A 23389-nucleotide genomic window follows, 5' to 3' on the forward strand; every position below is an offset into this window, starting at 1 on the left:
CAGCACTAAGCCAGAAAACAAGCCAGACAGAGAAAGCAAAGCCAGACCGTATGCCACGAGGGTCTCCAGAGCACAACAGGACCTCGTCACCTCTGAGGTGACAGACCTCTGAGGTCTCGGTGCTGCGCGGTTAGAAGCAGCCAACCTCCACCATCAAACCTACACCAGCCCTACACCATCATCATGCCTACAAGACCTGTCAGCCCTGAAAAGTCACCTCCTCCTTCTGCCAGTAAAAAAAACCCTTACAAACATCTTACCAAGATTTAATGTACATTTATTCTTAACACGTGGAACATATAGTATAAAGATTTCATACTGAATAAATGATATTCATTAAGCCAAAAAAGGAAAAAAGGGAGGAATTTACATCAAGTTTTTAGCTACATCGTCTGAAATACAAATATGCAGAATTCATCACTGAAAAATCTCAATTGTGTTTCTTCATCAGGAACTTCAACTGAACCTAGAACTTTTTCACACCTCGATTAGAAAGAAAACAAAAACAGGAAAAAAATAAACTATAAGTTGATTGGCTGCTGAGACAGCAATGACTTTATACACAGAGACCTGTACAGCATCCTCCAGGGAGGGATGTCTGGCAAGAGATTAAATAATTGTGTCTCGCTTTTGCAGGTCATCAACTCGTTAACTCGTCATACTATAAAGGGGTCGGGAGAGGGGGACAAAACTGCAAGGAATCTTAGGGTATGTGCAATGTACAACGTCATATATATATACACACGTGGCAGCGCTCGGGCTGCAGCTAAAGGTTAAAACCAGTTCTAAGAGGTGATCTCAGGGTTATTCATACAATCAAGGAGGAAGAGAGAAAGAGGTCAGGGTGTTGTAGGTTCACACATGATACTTTGGGGGAAAAGCCTTTTTTTTTTTTTTCTCCTCAACATTAACTAAAAACATTTTTAAAAACTACAGCTTGCTGCTGATCCAGCGTTATTTTTTTTTTCCATGTGAGACGTTATTACAGTATGTTTACAGTTTAAGGTGTACAGTACATGAAGTCCTACACGCTACTGCACAGGCCTCCCTCCGACAAGGTCTGTTCACAACTGGTAACTTCTTGGTTCCTGCAAAGATTGTGAATGTACAACGATAAACCACACAGAGTTCAGCAGTCACTTTTTTTTTTTTTTTTTTCCTTCAGAAGTTGTTTTACCATTAAAAACAGTTATGAAAGTGGTGCCTGTCAATGTGATAACACGGCAAAGTCGTTTTCCCCAAACTCACTGTAAACGACAGTAACTTTGGTTAAAATAAAAAAAAGTCTTCTATGTAGACAGAACTTTGTCTCCTTTAATAAGGGATTCAGGACAAATTTGAAGGGCAAGGGAAGGGGAAGGGGAAAGGGAAGGGGACATTTTTTCCCAAGGGAGAAGCAGGATAACGCAGGGGAGACAGTGGATTCTGAGGTGGTTTTGCATAAATAAAGGGCAACAGTCAGTTTCTAAGTTCTTCACTCACGCACACGCACACAGGGTCTCGGATCCCACAGCTGTCATGACTGGCCAATTAAAAACAGTACATCACAAATAACTTGTGATACCAAAGAGTTCATCAAAGGCGACACGGAGATGTCCAACAGCCGCGATTCGTATAACGTGAACTCCGAGTGGTTCTCGTCCACCTTGGCCAGGGCGAGCAGCGCCCGAGCGGCTCGGCGCATCATGTCCACGCTCGTCGATTCAAAGGGTGGGTTCTGCATGTGCATCAAACCGGCCTGGCTCTGCTGGAACTGCGTGGCGGCCAGGCTGTCCTCCAAGAAACCCAGCAAATTGCCAATGCTGCCCTTCTGCACAGCGATGGCTCTCGCTGCCAGGCTGTCCCCCTGTGCCAAGTTGGCCAGTAGTACCACAGCCATCTCTCGACACACCGGGTTCTTTCTGTCACTAAGGAACCGCACCAGGGTGCTGTACAGCTTCTCCAAGCGACTGAAAGGAGGAGTTGCAAGAATCAAATCCACATTGTTGTCCTGGATGCTGAGTTTGCTGAGTGTTTCCAAAACCAGTCTCTGAGGGGAGAGGACCGCGTTGGGTCCCAGTGTTGGGAAGGGATCCTGGGCCTCCGCTGACGGACACACTGCCCAGTGGAGGAGTCCATCCAGGATAGGCAAACAGATGCTTTCCGGGTAAGGGGAGAGGTCCAGCTGGCCAGAAATGTTGGCCAACGTGACCAGCGTATTTTCACGCAGCATCTCCAAGCAGTCCCACCACCACTCCACCTTGTTGCAGCTCACCCCTTGGTCCTGCTCCTCCTCTTTCTCGTAGGTCAGGGGCGCCTGTTTGCGTTCTGGGTGCTTGTGGTGTAAGAGAATCAGTTTCCCTAGAATCAGCAGCAGCCCGGGGTGTTTGGACATCTCAAAGTCATTGCCCGGCACAAACGATAAACTCCTGATGATGTTAGAGACACAGATGCAGCGTTTTGCCAGAGAGTCCTGCCAGTCCAGGATGGTGCAGAGGGGCGTCTCGTCTTTACTGTGAGGTTCGTCCTCCAGAATTTTTATATTTCTGTGGCTCTGAGCTGGGCTAATGCCAAAGGGAAACTTGCTGCTTTCCTTCGCCGTTTCCAAAGGTTTAACCTCTTCCTCCTCCCCTGACAGGGAGCCTGGACGTGCCGAAAGCATGTCGTCCATGGTAGCGGTTATCCTCTTCTCCGGGATGCTGTCGGATGGAGGGGTCTCTCCTTCCCTCGTGCTCAGAATGCTCTCGGCTGCTGAACGTTTCCTCGAAGCAGAGTTGCAGGAAGCTCGTTTGTGAATCAAAGGCAGCTCCGTCTTGCTCTCAAAGTGGGTCTGAATGTGCTCAGTGGTGTCTCCGCCGCCAATCCGCCAGTGCAGCAGCCCGCTTTCAAACTCCTGCACTCGCCCCAACTTGTCTGAATAATCTACCACAAACGGGTCGTTTTTCTGCACAATCTTGACTGGAAGCTTGTCGAATTTACTGACTAGTTTTTCCTCGCTGATCTCTAGAGGTGCTTTGTCCTTGCTCGAAAATGCAGCCTCCTCCTCTTCCTCATCCTCTTCTTCCTCCTCACAGTTCAGGCTCCGTGGTTCTTCATCATCATCCTCCTCCCCTTCTTCGTGAGAGGAAGCTGAAGATTTGCGGAACCTTTCGGGATCTAATAGTGTTCTTTGCCCTGGGTCTCCCACCTCGTATTCCTTCAGGATTCCAAAGATCTCGATCAGGCAGCGACGGAAATACTCCACCAAGAGTTCCAGCAGTCCCGGCAGCTACAAGGGAGGAAAAAAACAGGAGGGGAAGGAAGGAAGGGAACAGTGATCAGAAAACAACATGAGCAACGGGGAAAGCAGACCATAGAGGGCTAAAAATTTAAGCTGCGATGTTAATTAATGGGTTCTTTCCACGCTGGCAATAAACCTTTTGCAGAAGAGAGCTTTCTGTGCTCTGAGAAAAGGAACAAAGGCAACACCCCATCCTGACTGTCAGCATCCAAGCTGCCCACCCTCCGCACACCCATCCCTGTGCAAACACCCGTGTGCTCGTGGCTGTGTCTCCCCTCTGGTCAACCCACAGGAAGGGGAAGGGCAGCACCAACCACAACAGCCTCCACAGCATTGCCCAGCAGTTTTCCCAACAGCCACAAAGGCACGTGGCAACTAACTGAGAGAGGTTGGCCCTCTGGATCGGGGTCCAGCCTCCCTGCGCACTGTCCCGGGGGAGAGACGGGGCCAGAGGGGAACAAACGCCATCAACACCCGCAAACACGAGCAGCCCCCAGCCTTTCACAGCACTCTCGCTGCAAAGGCCATTACGGCCTCCCCACCGTAGCTCATCTGCTACAGAGGCAGCACGTCTCCGCAGAGGGGAGAGCACACACGCACGTTACGGCCTCCCCACCGTTACCCAGCTCCTCTGCTACAGAGGCAGCATGTCTCCGCAGAGGGGAGAGCACACACGCACCAGCACACATACCAATTACCCAGGCCAGCGAGTAGCAGCGACCCAGCCCCACGCTCTGTCCAGACCGGGTGTGCTCCTGGCAGAGGGACATCTGGGAGCGTGGCCCTCCAAGGGCACGAGCTGCTTGTTGCCATCTGGCTGCCAGAAAACCCTCCAAAATTAGCACTTCAAAGACCTGCACCAGAGAGCATCTGCACCCACCTGGCTGAGGTTGAAGGTCATGATGCTGTTGTCATCGTAGAGCAGGATGTTTATGGTATCTAAGGCCCACGTGCTTTCAGCTAGCAGCCCGGACTTCAGAGACATCATCACTCTCCAGGCTTCAGGAGTTCCTGTAACATAAACACACGATACTTCCAGCTCCTGGAGTTTCAAAACAAAAAAGGAGATACTTGATCCTGCTTTTTGGACCCATGAAGAGCAGAGCCTGTTTAAGATGATGTACAAGACTCTATCTACCAGTAATCTCTCTGCATACAATGCCAAAATGATGTCTGAAAACACAACCAACCTGCAAAAATGTAATTCTTTCAAAGCCAGCAGAGCCCTTCCCCTCAGCAGCGCTGTACCCAAGGGTACCGGCAGCACCCATCCCCTCGACAGGCACAAGCAGAAAAGCCGGAGTTTCCTCTTACCGATATCTTTTGCTGTCAGCCGTCTCCTGGGTTTCAACACAGGCTGCGTAGCTTCTACTGATCCCGGAGGGAAGGTGATGTCTCGTCGGATCATGGGAGGCTGTACAGCTGCTGGTGTGATGTGCGAGGCAGGCACCGGCGGTCCTGCCTTCTGCATTTTCATCCCCGAGTGCAGGAAATTTATTAGGAGAAGTGCGATTCTCCAGAGGTCTGGGCAGAGGTGCTGAGCTGGATACCTGAGGAATGTGATTCTGCATGCTAGCGGGGGTCTGGTAGTTAGACTGGGGGGGCCTCGTCATTGCGGGTACGGGGGCAGAGGGACCATAGGGAGGTTGCCGGTTCCCGTGGGAAGGCCACGGTCCTTCATGGTTGACCCTCTGGTCTGAATGCAGGATTTCATCTGTTCGAGTCACTCCGTGGTAAGCGGGCCCCTGGGGCGCAGAGCCGCTGCTCTGCCGGTTCGCGTAGCTGTACCCTATTTCGTTGCGCCCCTGCCACATGGCGCCTTGCTGCGGGCCCTCTGGAGTAGACTGGATGGGACCACCCATCATCTGAGGAGGGATGGTTTGCTGAGCATTGGAGCCTGGCGGAGCCGAGACCCTGTCTCTGCCAAATTGGAATGGGAACTGGTTCTGGGGCCCTCCAGCAGATCGGCGGTCAGCAGCAGGGTAGGAACTCCCGTACTGGTTATACAGGTCCTGCTGTGGAGAGGGCTGTGCAGTTTGCTGCTGGCTCGTTTGCTGGGTCTGTGCTGGAGGCAGCTGCTGCTGTGTCTGCCCCTGCCCGGCGCTGTACGGGACGCTGTACATCTCCCCTTCGTGTCGCTTAGCAGGCGGGCCGTAGCTGCCATCCATCGGTCGCTTGTAATTCTACAGGAAAAATAAAAGACATCGACAATATGAGATTATCTACTTGGAAACAAGCGACCCAAACCTCAGTGGTAGGATATGCCCCACGGCATGGCCTGTAAGAGGACAAGACTTGTCTCGTTGTTAGCCACATCCAGCATGAAGCTGGGTCAGTCTTTCCGTTCCACAAGCCAAGACCAATTCCCTGCGGCTGGCTGGGTAGTTTCCTTGTGGATTCCACGAGGCTGCCTTGGGGGCAGAAGGCAGCCCACAGGAAGGACCTTCCTGTAGAGAAGACTCAGCTCTACCATACATTGACCACAAACCGAACCGAGCACAGGTACTTGGTTTCCTTTCACATCCAGGAATTTTATCAGACCCTATTTCTCTTCTGTTTCCCAGAAAAGAGAGGCTTCTGCTGAAGCATCAACAAGATGCATTAAAAACCGTCGTACTTCCTGCTTCTCCCTTCCCTGGAGATTTCAAAACATCACTGAAAGGAGCAAGAACTATTCTCCCCCTACTTCTAAGTGCAAATAGAGAAAACAGCCAATTGCCGAGACAAAATTAAAATCCAAGATCTCTCTTGCCTCCAAGGGTCTCTGCTCTAGCTGCTGCACAGCCTGCTCAAGAGCTCCACGGTCACGACTGGCTTCAGATGGAGCTCTAGGGCTTCAAAGATGACAAGTACCAGAGTAACTTGAACTCTTGGCTCATTGCCCCGTGGCTCTGGTTGCAGAGCTAAACTGCAAAGCACTTGGAATTATTCTTAGAACAGCCCAGTGAGTGTCCTCTCTCTACTCTCCTTAAACCAGAGGACTCGAAATTATCAGGAAAACATGATGGGTCTTGGCACCGATACAAAGAGCAAGTCATAGGTAAGGATAATGGAAAGAGACGTACGTTCATTCAAACTCTGTCCTGAAACAAACCTGGTGGTTTTGAGAACCACGAGTAGGAGGCAGTGAAGGCAGGTCTGAAGCCTTTGTCTGCAGGCTCAGTAAGGCAAAGACAAAAAAACCAAAAGCCCTGGTTTGTGCAGAATGATCCACCTGAAAGAGCTCCCCAGAATGATGAGAGACTTACTGCAAACAAACTCATCTCACCACTTGGACCTAAAGTGTTTCAGAAACACGATGGGATTCAGGAAGTTCCAGAGGGGCAGAGCAGCCCAGGGAAGCTTCCCCATCTCCTGCTGCACGACCAGGGTGCGCTTGTCTGCAAACTACACAGCCTCCATTCTCAGAACATTGGTTTGCTAACACAACACTGGAAACGCTAATTAAGACTTATTTAAACTATTTGGAAACTGGGGAAAAAAAAAAAAGCCTCCCGTAGAAGGTCCTTAATTCTACACATTCATAAAGCAAACACACAGCCCAAAGAGCTCCCATCCTCCCCTTTTCCCAAATTTCACAGATAAAACTCTTCAGTCTCTCGGTTGAACAAATCAGAAGCTTTCTGCTAACTCACCTGCTGTTGCTGCTGATACATGGTAGTTTGCTGGCTAGGGAAGGGGCTGCCCGAGGATGCGCCTTGAGTGGAGAATTGATTGCCATAGGAATCATGTCTGGAGAAGAAACAGATGCGTTACTTGTCTGATGGGATGTGTGCTTCGCTTTCCCAGTCCCAGAGCTCTAACTGGGAAGAGCTGTTTGTAGCAACACCCCGCACAGACCTTGGCTGCTGCTGCTGCTGCTGCTGCGGGTAGCGGCTGGGCGAGTACATCCCCGACTCAGGGGTGGAAGGCATGATGTTCGGCTGCGGCGTTCCCGTTGCCAAGTTGCCCTCGGGTCCCATGCCGGGCTCCGTCCTACATAAAAGCAAAGACAAAACCCCACATGTCCATTTAAATTCACCTTTGCTCCTCAGATGGAAAAAGACGATCGGAAAAGTCAGAATAGTGAAAGTTATCATTTCACAGGGGTCAAGTGCCTCAGGGTCTCAGCAGGTTCCATACCCACCTCACTCTGTCGTAAGGACCTCCGTAGGAATAGTGCTGCCGCTGTCCCATGGCCATGTTCCCCATCCCTGGGCCTGCAGCACGGTTGTAAGGGTCACCCATAGCACTGTTGGGGCCCTGCCCTGAGGACATGAAGGGATCGCTTCCTGGAGCTGAAATATTGAAAGAAGGACCAATAAACATCTCTGCCTCTGCTTTAGAAAGAAGATCTCATGGGGAAGAAAGGCAAGCGGGTGGGCTCCTGCGGCACGCTCCAGCGTACAGCCGGGCACAGGGGTCGGTACTGGAGGAGGAAAGGGAGAGGGGCACGCAAGGACTTCCTCACCTTTCCTCATACTGCTGTAAGGATCTTTATTTGGCTCATAAGACATGCGACCCATCATGTCAGAGGTATTCATGCTGGGCTGGTACCCTGGATTTGGAGTCATGGAGTTCCGCTTCTGGAACGTAGGATCACTGCCATCTGCAAAGGCATCCTGAAGGCCCACTGAGTTACTCCTGATTCAGAAAAAACACACAGACACGGGATTATAGAGGTCCACAGCACTCCTCAGGATACTCTTCCCCACATGTTCCCTCTCAGGTGTTGAGATCACGAGCCATTACCAAAGGAGCAAAGCCACAGAGCCCCACCAGAACAGCCATCGGTGGCAGTGACCCAGAGGCACGCTCGCGGTGCACGAGGGTGCGGTGGTTTCCTACCTGATGCCTGGCAGAGGGGGCATCTGACTGTGTGGTGTCGACGCTGGAGTTGGTGGCTTCAAGTCTCCTCCCTCTGCCATGGAGCTGCTGGTGGACTGAGGTGTCTGAGGGCCCTGCATTGAGCCTGAACCCGCTGCAAGAACAGAAACGTGGCGTGAGCAGCTTTGCACCCTAGAGATGCAACCCACGACCTCCCAGAGCATCGCCCTCAAGAACAGAGAGCACAGAGTCCTTCAATAAAGACAGATGAAACACGGCCAAAAAATGTACAAGGAGCTCAATGCTGCAAGAACACTGAGCCAGACCCCCCAGAAGAACCACGTACAGGAACGCAAAACTGAGAGGACGTGTTCATTCTCATTCTCAACCACGTTCCCTTTCACGCGCCGTGCCACCGCCGTGGCACTGTGCTGTGCTGCCCAAGCTCCCTGGCTTCAGCGGTTGATGCTCTACAGCACAGAGCGCAGCAGCAGTGCTTCTCGCCCAGAGACCACCACTGACCCATCACCCTCACACTCTCTACCCAGCAGGAAGGTGGGTTTGAGCCCTCTCCTGCCAGTCCCACCATCTTTCGAGTGATGGGAACTCCAGCTGAAGTCACCACGCAACGTTGAACAAGGCTCCTCTGCTGCTCTGCCCTTCGAGAGGGGTTAATTCATGCAGGTTGATTCAAGCACCACTCCCAGAGATGCCTGGAACAGGGAATGCAGGAGATGCCGGATCTTTCACTGAATGACAAAACCCGTCCAGCAAGTTCCCTGGCTCTGGACGGGCTGCTTTACGCTGCAGTAAACTTTCATCAAAAATCCCAGGACACCACGTGCAATCCAGCTGTGCTGGGAGCTCTGGGAGCGCTCCCCTGCCCCTGGATCGCTGTGACACTATCAGCTCTCGGGTTCATACGCTCCTCGCAGCTGGCAAGAGCTGAACTCTTAATTAATGTTTCCATTAGTTACCATCCCCAGCACCCGATATCCCTCAGCCTCAGCCCTGCTGGTTGATGAGTCATTTCAGCTATTCATTAAAATCCTCCCAGGTCACATCCAGGGCATGTTTGTTTACACCCCACCTTCCTGGCACCCTGTCCTCTTCTCCGCGACTCCCTCCCAGCCCGGGGAGGTCTCGGGAGAAGGGAGGGCAGAGGCAAGCTCAGCGGGGAGTTTCATTCATCCGCTGTTCTGCCCACAGCTCCACTTGCTTCCCCCAGGAATTCGCCGCCTTGTCTCCATTCCTAACGCTGGCATCGGCAGGAAGAGGCCTGGAGACATTCCCCGCGTCACTGCTGTTTGGTGTTTGTCCCCACCCCCCGCTGTCCCTCCCACTCACAAATTTACACCCGGTTGGAGCCGGGCCAGTTCCATGCTCTGGGAATTGAAACCCAGCACAGACTGGTTCCGCCTCCCCAGGGACCCGCTGCAGTTTGGGCCATTCCTAACGCTGGCATCGGCAGGAAGAGGCCTGGAGACATTCCCCGCGTCACTGCTGTTTGGTGTTTGTCCCCACCCCCCGCTGTCCCTCCCACTCACAAATTTACACCCGGTTGGAGCCGGGCCAGTTCCATGCTCTGGGAATTGAAACCCAGCACAGACTGGTTCCGCCTCCCCAGGGACCCGCTGCAGTTTGGGAGCAGGAACCCAGGAAGGTTTTTGCAGGTAAAACACGCCGAGTGCCCAGGAGGCAATGCCCCGTCCACTCCAGCCAAGACCCTTCTTTAAACACTTCTGGTTTTGGATGAATGCACACTGCCTCGAAAACAGCCCCGGCACCGAGAGCTCTGCCCAGGCGATCGCCCAGCAAGGCGTCAGATGCTCTGCAGCACCAAAAAGTGGTTAATGCAGAATTGTACGGAGCCGGCCTCATCATCCACAAAGTTCTGCAGAAGTTCACCGACAGATATATAACATCTGCAAGGGGAGCAAAGCGTGTCTGCGTGGGATGAGAGAGCCCGTCAGCCACGCGATGGGACTTCACCGTGCCCCACTGCCGACCGCTGGCTTTTCAAACAGGGAGGTTGTTCTGGCCGGGAGACAGGTCCCTGTGTGTGCCACCCTGCAGGACGCTGCTCCAGCGGGGTCTCAGCAAGCCCCTGGCACCCCAGCACCCGCTGGGACTCAGCGCTCCTCTGCGGCTCCTCACCCCGGAGCTGGGGGTGTGCCCTGTACCCCCCGCTCCTGCCGATCCGGGGGAGCAATGGAGAGGACAAGGAGAGTGAAAGAGGAGCGTGAACACGCTGAGTGAGGCAGGTTAAAGGATCAGAGCAACCGACCACGCTTCAGGGCTGCCTCTGCACATCCTCAGCTGCAGGAGTCTGGAGCAAGACAAGTGTAAAGCCCCGTCCTCTCACGCCAGGAATCAAACCCGCTGCACAAGGGACAGCAGCCCTGCCAGCTCCCGCTGTGGCGTGCTGAAGCCAGAGGTCACCTGCATCACGGCAGAAGCAGACCGACCACCTCCACGTACCACCAGCAGAAACAGATGCGCCATCTAATCCATCCTGACAGGCACCTAGCGCTACGAGAAGTTTTAAGAGGCTTCCAAAACATCTCAGCCCCCTCCAAATAAACCCCAAATGCTCTCAATATCTTTGTTCCACTGCCCTGGTATCCCAGGGGGAGAAGAAAGAGGCTTTGGAAAGAAAGCCGGGATGGATTTGTGGTCAGGTTTAAGGGGAACTCAGACATCGCTTTACACACAAGTTCAGTCTAACGACACCGAAGTTGCTTTATCTTGCAGAATACACCAAGGCTGAAGCTACACCAGGACAGGTTTCCTGACTCGTCAAGAGATGTGATTTAGTTCTTTAGAAAAACAACACTCTGTAACCGGGAGGATAGACAAATGTAGTTGCCAACAGAATATTCGAACAAGCACGCTGTCGATCGAGGGCTTAGCTGGGCTGAAACACAACTGCCGTACAGTCAAAAAGGTTCATTCTTCCACTCCTCAGGAGCCAGACAAAGATGACGCCAGGCTGCAGAACCAAAAAGGCATTTTTTTGCAAATGTCACAGGAACTTCAAAGCAGAAAACGTTCTTATTTCACCTACAGGAACAGGCTCCTGACCAGAAAAAGCATCTGAAGGTTTTACTTATAAGACAAACTGGAAAACTGAAACTTAAAGGGTTGGCAAGTTCAGCAGCAATTCAAGCAACGAACTCGATGCAAATGAGACAGCAATGATCAGACTTTCTGAAGACTAAAGAGTACAGCATGCACTGCTAGCCTGGATGTTTTGTCCTTTTTTTTTCTTTTTTTTTCCCCTGAATTGAACACTATGCTTCAATACTCAGAAACTGGAGCCCCTCCATCAAACTGAAACAACAGCAGAAGTTGGGGCTTGAATTCTAGAGCATCCAACGTGTAACAGGCTCCCGAGGCTCTCCGGGCACGAAGCCTCAGCCAGTCCTCACTGTCTCCTAACGTAACTCATGAGAAGACGAGCGCACACCCACGTCATGCGTTTCCTCCCAGAAGGCAGCACTTGCAGAGTCAAAACAAGCACAACTTTTCCAGCAGGTTCCCAAAGCTAAGCACCAACAAGGGCTGCAGTTAGAACATGCAGAGATCACCTGGAAGAGAGAACTCCAGACTTCCCCCTCCACCAGATTCTCATACGGCGGCGATGTACTGGTAGGCACAGAGGTGTGTGTGCGGATCTATGTATTTTTATGTTTTCCCTTTTCTTAAACTTTGTACAGAGGTAGGACACAAAACCTGAACTATCCCAAGAGGTTTAACTTACTCCCTCTATCACCCACTCCCACATTACAAAAGCATTTCATCTACACAACCACAGAACATCTGATTAGAGAGAGACACGGGGGCTCGATGGAAGTTCAGAACCAGTCTGTCCCCCAGCATGTGGAGTCAGTGGACAGGGCCAGAGACCCTCGGGTTCCCATGTTCATGGCACACTTTACACCAGTGTCTAAACTCACCTGGAGATGGAGGCTGGATCTTCGTCTGAGACTTCTTTGAATCGGCAGCTGCAAAGATATCTGGAGGGGGGTCTTCACCTCGCTCAATCTTGCACTCAAAGGCATAGAGACACTGGATGTACTGCTTCTTCAAAGAACTAGCTGCACTGCTCGACGTGCCCACATTGAGATTTGTGGCTAACTCACGCCATTTCTTGTTTTTGTTGACCTGCACAACCAAACAAGAGGATCTAAACTCAAAATCCCAGCTACTTCTCCTCCAAAAAAAAAATTTCTGGGGAGAAAACACCCCTTCCCAGCTGAAAGAAAGGATGCAATAAGGGCTAAGTAGAGGAGACACAGGTGTGTTCAAAACCCAGAACTAGTAAACTCTCCTCCTCACCTACAGAAAACTTTTCAAAGAGGGGACAGACTGCAAATCAAATTAGCCACAAGGTCAGTTGACAGCCAGCTGCAAAGACAGAGCCGCCAATCTTTGCACTGGACAAAGCAGGGTTGAACTGACTCTCACCACAACCAGACAGCGGGAGAGCAGACGTCTGGCTCACTCAAAGGATGCTGGGTTTTATAAGCATTATTTAAAATAATAAAAAGAAAATAAACACATCTAAATGGAAAGTCATGGTTTACATCCAGCTACAAATCTAACTGTGAATCGTGTTGCCTATTGACCTGTGACTGCCAGAGCATGGGCAGCTCTGACCACAAGCACCCTGTCGCCACGCTGGCCACTGGACACTCACCTGAGTCAATCCTCCGATCTCCTTCACGGAGATGTAGAGCCGGTAGAGGTCCAAGGGTTTCCTGCCTACCGCCGGGAGGTTGGTCATGCCCATGGCCTTCTCTTCAGTAAAGGCCAGGTAACGATCCACCCAGATCTTCCTCTCGGGCTCACCACCCAGCTCATACAGTTTGGTGATCTTCTCATTGGTTGTAGTCGAAGAACTGGACTTCTGGGAGAAGGAAACACATATCAGGGCTGAGCAGGACCAAAGCAGCCAGTTCAAAGTCAGGTAAGAGTTCAGTGTTCTGCTGTCGTACTGAGAACAGCTTTATATCAGACCTACACTTCCCTTCCTGAAACCTTTCACTTTTTAAAAATGTATTTTCTGGGAATTCCCTGAGTAGCAGCTGCTTTTGTGGTACCTCTGTCCAATAATAGTCGGCTGATGCTGAGACAGGCGTAGCTGTTCTCAGTTCAGAGGCAAAGCCTGGGCTCCTGCACCTTGCCTTGCTTCCCCCATGTCCTTTGGTAGCACGTAAGCATATTGTTTTGTCTTTCTCCCCCTGGACCACATACCCTGGGAGTGACAGCAGAAATAGTTCTGGCATTCCAAATGAAAATGAACTTCCAAACTAGAAGAGAACTTCAAATCTGATGATGTTCTGGAAGAACCCCTACGCCCAAGACTGAGTGTATTCATGAGCACATGAGACAATGTGACCAGAAGGACAGAACAACCCTTATTTCCAGCTTCTGGCAGCTCCCAGCCCAGGAGCACTGAAGTCCTTGTTTGTCACGAACAGCACGGCAGATGCCAGAACACAGGAGCAGAAGCGAGAGACGTGGATCTTCCTGCAGACGGGGGTGGTACAGCTGGAACCTGCGGAGCGGGTACTTTCCTTCAGGTAGCAAAAGAAGAGACTCTGGGCTCAGAAACTGCTTTTTTGGTGGTTCTTTTGAAACCAGGAGCAGTAATGCAAAGAAAAACACTCCCTGAAGAACTTGTTTGCCTCCCTCTTCTGGCTTTTATACAGGATTAGTAAGAGGTTTGTTTGTGAAACATCTGTAACACTTTGGTGTACCACCTCCAGCTGAGAGGTGAGAACTGACTGCTCCAAGCCTACACAGACACAAGCTCAGGTTTGTTTACACTTCTGGCAGTTTCACTGTGGCAGGTGATCATTCCCAATACTAAATTGTTTTGCAAGTGACGTTGATTACTCTCAAAGCACTGGGAAATGCTCCCCTTCATTTCTGAACAGCTGATGAATCCCACAAATCCTCAACGGTTTGGATTTTCCTGATAAATCCTGAAGAACCTCTTGGAAACCTCCGGCACCGTTCGAGCACAGCTCTTTGGGCTGGACACACGGAGTGTAATTCACATTGAATCTCCTCTCACTGATGGCCTTCACCTTCACCATTCCGATCCCAGCAGCGGTCTAACCAGCTGTTCCTAGGACCTGGGGACTCGGATAAAGCTGCATCTGTTCAGGCACCTTCTCCCCAGTCAATAACGGCAAGACTGGCCCACAGTTGAAACAAGAACACATAAATAAGGTGTGCCAGGCACCTGGCAGAAATTCTAGATAGAGGTTTGAACTCCTGAGTCACAAACAGGGGAGGACGTGTGAATTCCGATAGAAAAGTCCCTTTCCTGGCCCTGCTGAGGGCTCGTGGGTCTGCAGGGACGGCAGTCTCATCATTCAGGCTCCTCAGGAGTACTGTCATTAACATACGGGGGCATTCAGTGGTTTATTGCACATATAGCCAGAGCCTACTCTGAACACATGCTTTGAGACACTTGTATCTTTAATTAAGCTCCAGAATATTAGGCAGCCCAAAAGAGGATATCCCTCTGGCTCGCCACACTCCTGAGTTCAGATCACACACTACAAGGACAGCCCTGCTAATGAGGAGTCTGCTCAGGGTAAGGAAGACAAATCAGATCACGTTTCCCTAAGGAACCGCACTCGCTACTAACTAGATGCACTATCCAATCCAAGTGAACCTGCAATGGTTTTATTCCCATGAAGAGGATGGGAGTCATCAAAAAAAAAGAAAAAAAAACACAAAACCATTTTACCTTTGACTTGGATTCTGCTTTTGTCGTTCCATCTGCCTTATTGTTCATTTTTGTTGCAGGTGTTAATTTGACGTCCCCAAGACCCATCATTTCAGGGCTTGCTGCCAGCCCTAGGAAGTTAAAAGAATCCGATTTTCAATCCAGTACAACAACAACAAAAAAAAAATATCAATGAAATGCCTCACAGTCAGCAGTGGCTTACGACAAAAAAAAAAAAAAAATCAGTGAAATGCCTCACAGTCAGCAGTGGCTTACCTGCGGAGTTGTTGGCCATGTTCCCCGCCATCGGGTAGGGCGGGCCCTGGGGGTTTATCATGCCAGCCATACTGTTCATTCCCTGTCCGTACGGAGCTCCGGTGCCCATCATTCCCCCTTGGTTCATGTTGGGATAACCAGGAGGCCTAGAGAAAGCAAGGAAGAAACAGACACTTACTGCAAGTAGAACGTACAAAGATCTTGTCTTCTAATGAAGCGGATTTGCTGAATGAAACCCTCTACAAAGGAAGTGGAGAAGTTCCTTTCTCCAGCTGACTCTTCCAGCAGAAGACCAAAGACCAGAGGCTCTTTGAAAGCTCAGCTACCCTAGAGCCCAAGTCTCATTCTCAAAAGAAAAGGGGACACAAACCATTTGGAAAGGACTTTCACCCTCAATCTTGTTTTACTACACCCCCAAACTGAACTTCATCTCAGTCGTTACGTTGCCTTTTACAGGGAAGAACAGATCTGCAAATCCTGCAGCCCCGTGCATTTCAGGGAGAACTATTTCTATAGACGAGCAGGGGAGTGCTCCAGCCACGTTCAACAAGTTTTCTTTATTTCTTTCCTTTTTGTTACATGTATCAGAAACCTCATCCCCAACTGTCGCTCCAGCTTGTTACTCGGAGGACAGGCTTTGATGCCTTTATGGGCTTTTGGGAGCTTGACTCTCAGCAGCCACCGGTACCATCAGGCAGCAGATTGCAGCGGCAGCCCTTGCGTCAGGATAAAGAGCACGATGCCCAGTCAGACAACAAATATCCCTCATGGCTTTACTGGGAGAACCCAACGTAGAAGCCAGTTCATGGCTCTCACAGCACTCTGGTAAGCCACATACACCTACTCTGAAATGCGCGATAAAAAAAGAAATAACCACAGAAAATAGCTGCAAAGTTCAGTGCTGAATTCCAGCCCCTGTCCCCACAGCTGCTCCTCGAGGCCCTAAAGGAAGAAGTTCATGACACTGGACAAGTAATGCCCTGGATCGGAGAGACGCGGCCGAATGGCCATCTGCTTGATTTATGGGCTTTACCGCACACGCAGCGTCTTTTGAGTCACTCATGGAAGAAAGAAGACCCAAAAGTAAAAACAACTGAGGGGATCTCAGAGTTAAAACAGATTTCACCTCTGAATATTCAAAATTCCCTAAGCACCCACTGACGGTGCATTCCCAGACACTGCTTGTCCAAGCTTTACGCTCTTTCGCTTTTAACACTTCAGACTGATGAAAAAGTCTCCAGGGAGGGGAAACCTTCAAGGAAGCGTATGTTTGGTATTACCCCAACGTTGGGTTATTCCACCCACAGCTCCGAAACCTGGCTATGAGGCAGGGAAGGGGTTTTGTGAATCCCAGAGAGCAGGGGAGCTCTCAGTCCTCACCTGGTGGGGATGGAGTTGGCAGCAGCATGCATGGCGGCAGCAGCCACTTCTTGTGCTTTGCGATTCATGCCACCCGGCGGGGGGCACATCCCTGTCCCCACCTGCGGCGGCATGTTCGCCATGTTAGGTCCATACGGTCTGTTCCCCATGGTGGCGTGGCTCATCCTGCCCGGAGGAAGCCCGCTGTAGGGTGGCACACCGGTCTGCCCGTGCATCTGGCTCCCTGCTCCCATGGGGTTCATGCTCCCTCCCATCCCTGGACTGGGGTAGTTGGCATTGGACATCGCGTTGTAGTTTGGCTGCCTGGGATAAGCTCCTAAGGAGATAAAAAGAGGAGAAGACAACATCATTCAACTAGTTAAGTTTATGAATCACCATAAAAAAATCTTCTATCAGCAAATATTTAAAGATCACTAACAGAGATGAGGGGGAGTGTTCACACCTCAACAAAAAGTCAAAGTACTTGGATATAAGCCACATAAAATGTGTTTTGACATAGCCAAGTAACAACATCGATTCTAAAGCTGCCTGAAACTCTCCCAAGCCTCAACCAAGCAGAGTGAGCTCAATGGTTCAGGACAGGATGTAAAAAATTCACTTAACCCTTTCCAAAACATACAAAACTCAAATTTCTCCAAAGAGAACTGGCCCTTCTCTATTACACTGGACGCATGACATAAAACTTTTCAAATGAGGAGGAAGGATCCTACATTTAGAATTACCACTAGCCCCGAAAGCAACAGATTTCATCAATCTCAACATTTAAAAAGCCCAGTTCCTTCCAGCTCAGAAGGAGCACACTGTTTTGGATTACCCACATGTTAAAGAGGGGACAAATAAAAAGTTTATCAAAGACAAGATGTTACAATTGAGACAGGACTTTTGTATTTGCTAAGCTCATTTCCCACCTTGATGAGCTGACCGCGCCTCACCTTGAGGTCCGTACTGCCCACCCTGGGGTCCGTAGCTTCCCATGGAGTTCTGCTGGTACGGCCCCATTCCAGCATGCATCTGTCCTCCAGAAGACTGACGGGGAGATAAGGCTGAGCCAGGCTGGGGTGAGCTGTACTGGGGCATCTGAGGATTCCTCTGCATGTAACCTGGGCACCAGTGAGTGGAGCAGACAATTATCAGTGCAGGTATCCAGAGGTGTCACTGGACACACATGTTCCGAGCTAACAGCAGCCCCCGGGACACACTAACAAAAATCCTTTCGGCAACAGCCCGGACAGATTTTACAGCGGCTGCTATTAAGGAGCCAGTGTCATCTGCTAAGATAATAGATCCAATTTCCTGTTTTAACCAGAAAAAATACCTTAGTGTCGCAGGAGTAGGCAGCATAACTCTGCAAATCCCAGGGGCTTCTTGGTGGCGGTGGGTTTTATTCGCTAGTTTGTTCTCTCAGGGTGACAACTACATACCTTCAGCCACGAGAGCTGACATTTTACATGCATCTCCCCCCACACCAGCCCTGTTCTCTTAGGGGGGAAAGGCATGCAATCTTGTTGTGAGCACCCCTCATTTTGAAGCTTAAGGTCATGGACCTTGGAGAACCAACATTCACAGAAAAGCACGTCAAAAGCCAGAGAAAACATCTCACAAGCCGAACCGCTGGCTTGGATGGAACATGAAGAGGCCAAACAACCAGCAACAGTTGAATTTCCTGCAAGGTGTCTGAACACTTGCAGCTTGGGAAGCTGGGGCAGCTTTTAAATGCTATCTCACCACAGAATCCATGTCACCAGGGCAGGTAATGTTTAGATACACATCGAGCTTTACAATTAAACCTTTTAACTGATGCCACACACCTCGATCTTGCGCTATGCTTGACTGGTTGATGGAAGGATGCATGATACTGTCCGACTGGCCGCTGGGCGGTCGGGGTGGCATCTGATTGCCTGCACCGCAGAAAGGAGAGGGGTTCATCACCAAAATTGCACACCACAAAACCCAGGTACTGAATGCCAGCAGCACAAACAACTTCAGAAGAGGGATATGTTTGCCACAGCGAAGGAAAACAAAAGCAAGATCAGTCCCATTAGCCCACGCTGCTGGTTTACCAGCCATCCCACCCATCTTACTGCATCCTTTAAAAGCTACAGACATTGGAAAGCAAACAGATGAGATCACAGGACCTCAATAACCACACGGTACTGACACTGGCCAGTTCCTCCCCATTCTCATTCACTCTCCAGCTGCAGGAGGCAGCCCCAACAAAAGATCAACGCGTGTCGAGCAGCGTTACCTGGTACTGCAGCAGGTGAAAGCGGACCAGAGCGGGACTGAGCAACGCTAGCTGGAGATCCCACTGGGGATGGGGAGGGTCCTCTGATGCCTGGCAGGTGAGGAGAGGTATGTGGAGAGAAAGGAGACTGAGCTGGGTTACTCTGCTCTCCTTGACTGCTGGAAATCCCTGATGTGCTCACTCCAGGACTCAGGGCTCCTTCTGTGCCCATGGGCAGATCATCTATTGAACCAGACAGGTCCTGCAATACACAGAGAAACCAAACCATCAGCCAAAAATAAAAAGACACGGGACTCTTCGCTCACATACCACTAAAAAAAGAGTGCATTTCTCCCTCAGGCATCCTACAAAAAGGAATCAATGAACTCTGTGTTACTCTCAGTACTGAAGGCTGCTACAGACCGAGGCAACTGCCAAACGTGTCTTATCCTGCTGCCTGTCCCAGAACCCAAGAGTTCTGCTGCTGGTCTGCTGAGTGCTTGCTGATGGTCCAAACAACTGGCTAATTCTCCTACTTGCTTCTTTTAATTCAGTTTAGAAGCGAGAAATTAGAGAATGCATCAACCATACACTTAAAATAGAGGAGGCAGTCCATGTGATCACGGCTTGGGAGAGAAACGTGGCTCAGCCTCTGAGACAGAAAACTCCTGCCTCCCCATAATTAATTCATAAACCTCAGATGAGCTGGGAAACTACTCACTTGAGATGGATAAAAAACAAACTAAACAGAGATTTAAAAGAAAACCACTTCCCTTTCTTCAAAGATAGCAAAAATGAGCAGTTACAGTCTCAGCCTGTCAAGTTCAGCTTCTCTTGAAGGCAAGGCTGGGAAATACCCTTCCCCTGCACGGATCCACCCTGCAGAAGAACAGCAGGACAAGCCTGCGAAAGCTGGAACCTCCAATTGCCACGGTAGGGACTGCAAAGCGACAGCACCAAAAATCAGCTGGCACGGCTGAAGCATGGGCATACTTCCAGGAAGATGATGTGCAGATCCAACACGCAGGGTTGTTCCGCTGTTTGGTAATAAGGGGCAGCAGCAGCTACTCAGGCTTGGCCTGGAGTAAATCAGGAACGGTCCGAGGCTGAGTGAGTGGTGGCACGTTTGAACAGAAAGCTGGGAAGCTGTAACCATCCCAGTGATCAGATAAAATCTCTGCCAGAGATTCAAAGGATCACGGCAGGTGAAGAAGTGTCAGACCAAAGCCCACCAGGACCTCACCTATCCCCTCAAAGTCTTTCAGAGCCATCAACCCTGGATCAGGAGCGCCCTGGACTGAGCCCTGAAGGCATTTCAGATCAACTCCCTCTGCACAGAACCTGCCCAGCATGAACAGAGACAATCTCATTTAAAACATCACCAGAAAAGCCGAGCCGACCGATAAAGAACTTGGACACCCTGCTCTCATTTACACCGACTGGGTGATGCCTTGTTTAGCAGCAGTTCGAATAACATTTTCCCAGCTCTGTGAAGCGCGGAAAGACCTCAGACACAAGACACCACCAACTTCTCAGCCTTCAGAAGCAAACAAGAGCCCCATCGCTCCCCGACACCCGTCTGCCAGGTGATGTGCGAAAAAGCTTTGGCAGCACGTCCCCAGCATCCACGCTGGAGAACAGCACGTCACCACATCCTAGGAAGTGGAAAACTGGAGTTACGGAAGAATAAAAAACGACCTGGGAGGTACCCAACCAGCTCATCACCCTTGTTGGACAGACAGTGACATTCACAAGGACAAAGGGGAGAGGTGAGCAGCACCTGCACCACATCCAGTTGCCTGCTGGCAATCTTGTCTATTTTAACAGTGGATTTGATCAAAACGCTCCTAACAAATGCTGGCAAACGGTACATTTGAGCTGAAAACACCAGCTGCTTGGTGGGATGACCTAGTGCATAGCACGTCCTTCCTCCCCTTCCATTAAAAAAAAATCCTGCTCCGGTCTGAGAGATCATTTCCTGCACGACAGCCTCAGAGGTATGTTTGCTTGCTGCTGAAGTATTATCTTCCCGAGGAAAAAAAAAAGAGAGCTTTGTTTTATTTCAATGAAAGCTAAAAAACTGCAGAAAAAGCCTAAAAATAGTGTTTTAAGAGCTCTTGCAATTTTCACTACCTTCCTGTTGTAACATCAAAGCATGGCTCCTTTATGCAGCTCCCTGGTTTCTTTTTCCCGGAAAACTTTGACAAATTCCACATTCCTACTGTGGAAACCATCTGAAGTGGGACTAAAGAGAGAGAATTTCCAACATTTTGCATAAAAAAGCATCAACCAACACCATCAATCAAGAGCACCACACTCCTCTCCCTGAGACTCACGGCATCTAACCCCAGGCAGTGGTGCGAGATGCGGGTCCAGATCCTCCTCCAAGGCAATCAGAACATCCACAAGCCAGTTCAGTACAACCTAAAACTTGATGAAAACACTCCTATTTCCCTTAAATACATTAAGGAATTTCAGTCTGAATCACCTAAATGCATCCAAACACCTTTCACCATCACTGAAATGGGGCCAAAACCTTTTCCAGCTTTAAAATCCGCATGAGCTTACAGGGACACGGCATCTCAGAGCAGTTCAACCTTCAGCCAGAGCAGCAGAGCCCAGAGCTACTTAGAGGAGAGATTTTTAGGCTCAAGGGAGAAAACACATTATAAATGTACACCTGAGCCAAAATAGTGGCATGAAAGGACAGATACAGAGCAAGCACTCAGGGTGGAACGTGCAAGTTTCCCTCTGTGATCAGGAATAAGGGACACACTTCCCCAAAGGGCAAGGAGAAGGGTTGCCTCCAGGCTCTGGGGTCACTGCTCCATGGTACGAGCCCTGAACTGGGCACACTAAGAGGATACGACTTGGCAATGCCAGGCATGAAAATATCTGCAAGACAGAAAATGAAGCAATGTTAAAAACTCTCTGAAAATTAACTCCTAAGTAACCAGATAACAATCTTTAAAGCTCAAGTCTTCCACCTTGCCTAGGCATCAAAGCTTAAGCTAAGTACTGCGAGTCACTGAAAAACATTCAGTTTTAATTAAGCAGGTTAACGCAGGGTTGCTTTAGACATGTGAGCGAGGGCCCCTCTGCATTGCTGGCATACCACCGCGGACCTCACGTAGGGGAAAAGCAGCCTTCTAGCTACAGGGCTGCGGATCAGCCGCTCAGATCACCAGCCTGGATGCGTTAAAGTCAGTCACACGTCAGCCTTTCTTGGATGTTGGGACACGAATTGAAACAGGACCATAAAAATCAAGCCACTCGTAAAGTGACGTTCACCTCTAAAGATCTCTAAGTTTTATGAATTCCAACCATAAAGTCATTTCCCAGCAAAAAAGCTGCTCCGCCAGCACAGCGGCGTTTTCGGAGTGTGTGATTCAGAAGCAGCACAACTCCTGCAAGGGGAAGGAGGGATGGGGGACTGGAGTGCCTGAGTGCAAGCAGCTGATCAGTAAGGAGCTGTTCTCCACCTCTCAAGTTATTTTCTCTGGATGTCAACCATCAAGGCACAGAGTGTTGGGTTTTTTAAACCTAAAGGACACCCTCCAGCTCTAACATCCCATCACCTCGAGTGCACCACAAACTAGGGGAAAAAGAAATCTCTCAATCTCTCTACAGACAGGATGGGCACAGCAGAGAAGCCTTTAAAAAAAAAAAAAAAAGTCATTGAAATAATGGAGACGTGCTGCTGTGAGTGGGTTCTGGACAAAGCCCAAGGAGAGGGCCAGGGAGGTTTGATTTGCCTCCCACGGAGCATCAGGAGCAGCCCTGGAACGGCAGAGCAGCGCCAGGAGAAGGGCTCTCCTCTCCTCTCCTCTCCTCCCGCCAGCGCAGCCAGTCGAGCCGAGACAGGAGGTGAGGCTCGACAGCAGTAACTCTGCCAACTTGAAGGAAACGTCAGGGTCTGGAGAATTTCCTCACGTGTTTCCAATGTGTTTTTTATGCATTTTATTGCTCATCTGCCATGCAGATCAAAAACGCTGGAGGCATTCCAACTATTTCCCACAGAATCTCACACTCCAGGCTGGCTGCAGCCCCAAAGCCTGAGTTTCTTCACTTGAAATACTGCCCAGTGTTATTTTGGGATGTGACCTGATAGCGGAAGCCCACGGGGACCCTGAAACGATAACCGTTCCAGCTGCGATCGGTTGCCCAAGCAGGGCTGATGCCAGCACGGGTTCGTCAGCGCTGCTGACAAACGAGGACTCAGCAGCTAACACCTTCTTTTCACACCACAACAAAACCATGCCTGAAATCACACAATCTGGTACCCAAAGGAGGGGGCAGGGGAGTTCAGCTAGCTCAGGGGAAGGGTTGCAAGTCCTGGCATGACCAACACAAGGGAGCCTGGCTGGAAACAGCAAGAGGGTTTTTTTTCACATGAAAAGAGGAACCAGCACTTCACCATCTGATAGGAGCTCGTTTGTTAAACAAACATCAAGATGAAACAACGAGAAATAGTTAAGATCAAGGGAACAAAATCCCAGAGGAGAAAAGATTCAAGGCTCTGCTCCGGCCCATCCCTCTGATCTGGAAGAGCAGGAAGACTGACCAGAAAGCAAACTGATCTCCTCACCGGGGAGCGCAGCCTTCCTTCGCCGTTCCCCTGCCCATCCCGTCCCTAAGCACGTACGAGAAGCAGAGGGAAGAGGGGAGGCGCGCAGGCGGAGCGTGGTGATCGCAG

The 23389-nt window shown here is 50.2% G+C and overlaps 1 protein-coding gene across 1 annotated transcript in view; it reads right to left on the reverse strand.

Annotated features, from left to right (window-relative positions):
- Positions 1 to 256: 256 nt before the first annotated feature.
- ARID1A (AT rich interactive domain 1A (SWI-like)) overlaps positions 257 to 23389 on the reverse strand; it is a 35790-nt gene continuing 12657 nt past the window's right edge. Inside the window, 17 exon segments of the mRNA XM_010078536.1 lie at positions 257 to 3247; positions 4140 to 4270; positions 4574 to 4752; positions 4754 to 5442; positions 6895 to 6991; positions 7100 to 7234; positions 7386 to 7536; positions 7710 to 7882; positions 8087 to 8219; positions 12025 to 12232; positions 12768 to 12977; positions 14835 to 14944; positions 15090 to 15235; positions 16470 to 16785; positions 17402 to 17569; positions 18278 to 18367; positions 18715 to 18955. Coding sequence (XP_010076838.1) covers positions 1517 to 3247; positions 4140 to 4270; positions 4574 to 4752; positions 4754 to 5442; positions 6895 to 6991; positions 7100 to 7234; positions 7386 to 7536; positions 7710 to 7882; positions 8087 to 8219; positions 12025 to 12232; positions 12768 to 12977; positions 14835 to 14944; positions 15090 to 15235; positions 16470 to 16785; positions 17402 to 17569; positions 18278 to 18367; positions 18715 to 18955 — 4908 coding nt within the window. The 3' untranslated portion in view covers positions 257 to 1516.

The sequence above is a fragment of the Pterocles gutturalis genome, unplaced genomic scaffold, assembly GCF_000699245.1.
Source record: "Pterocles gutturalis isolate BGI_N339 unplaced genomic scaffold, ASM69924v1 scaffold5623, whole genome shotgun sequence".
Lineage (NCBI taxonomy): Eukaryota > Metazoa > Chordata > Aves > Pterocliformes > Pteroclidae > Pterocles > Pterocles gutturalis.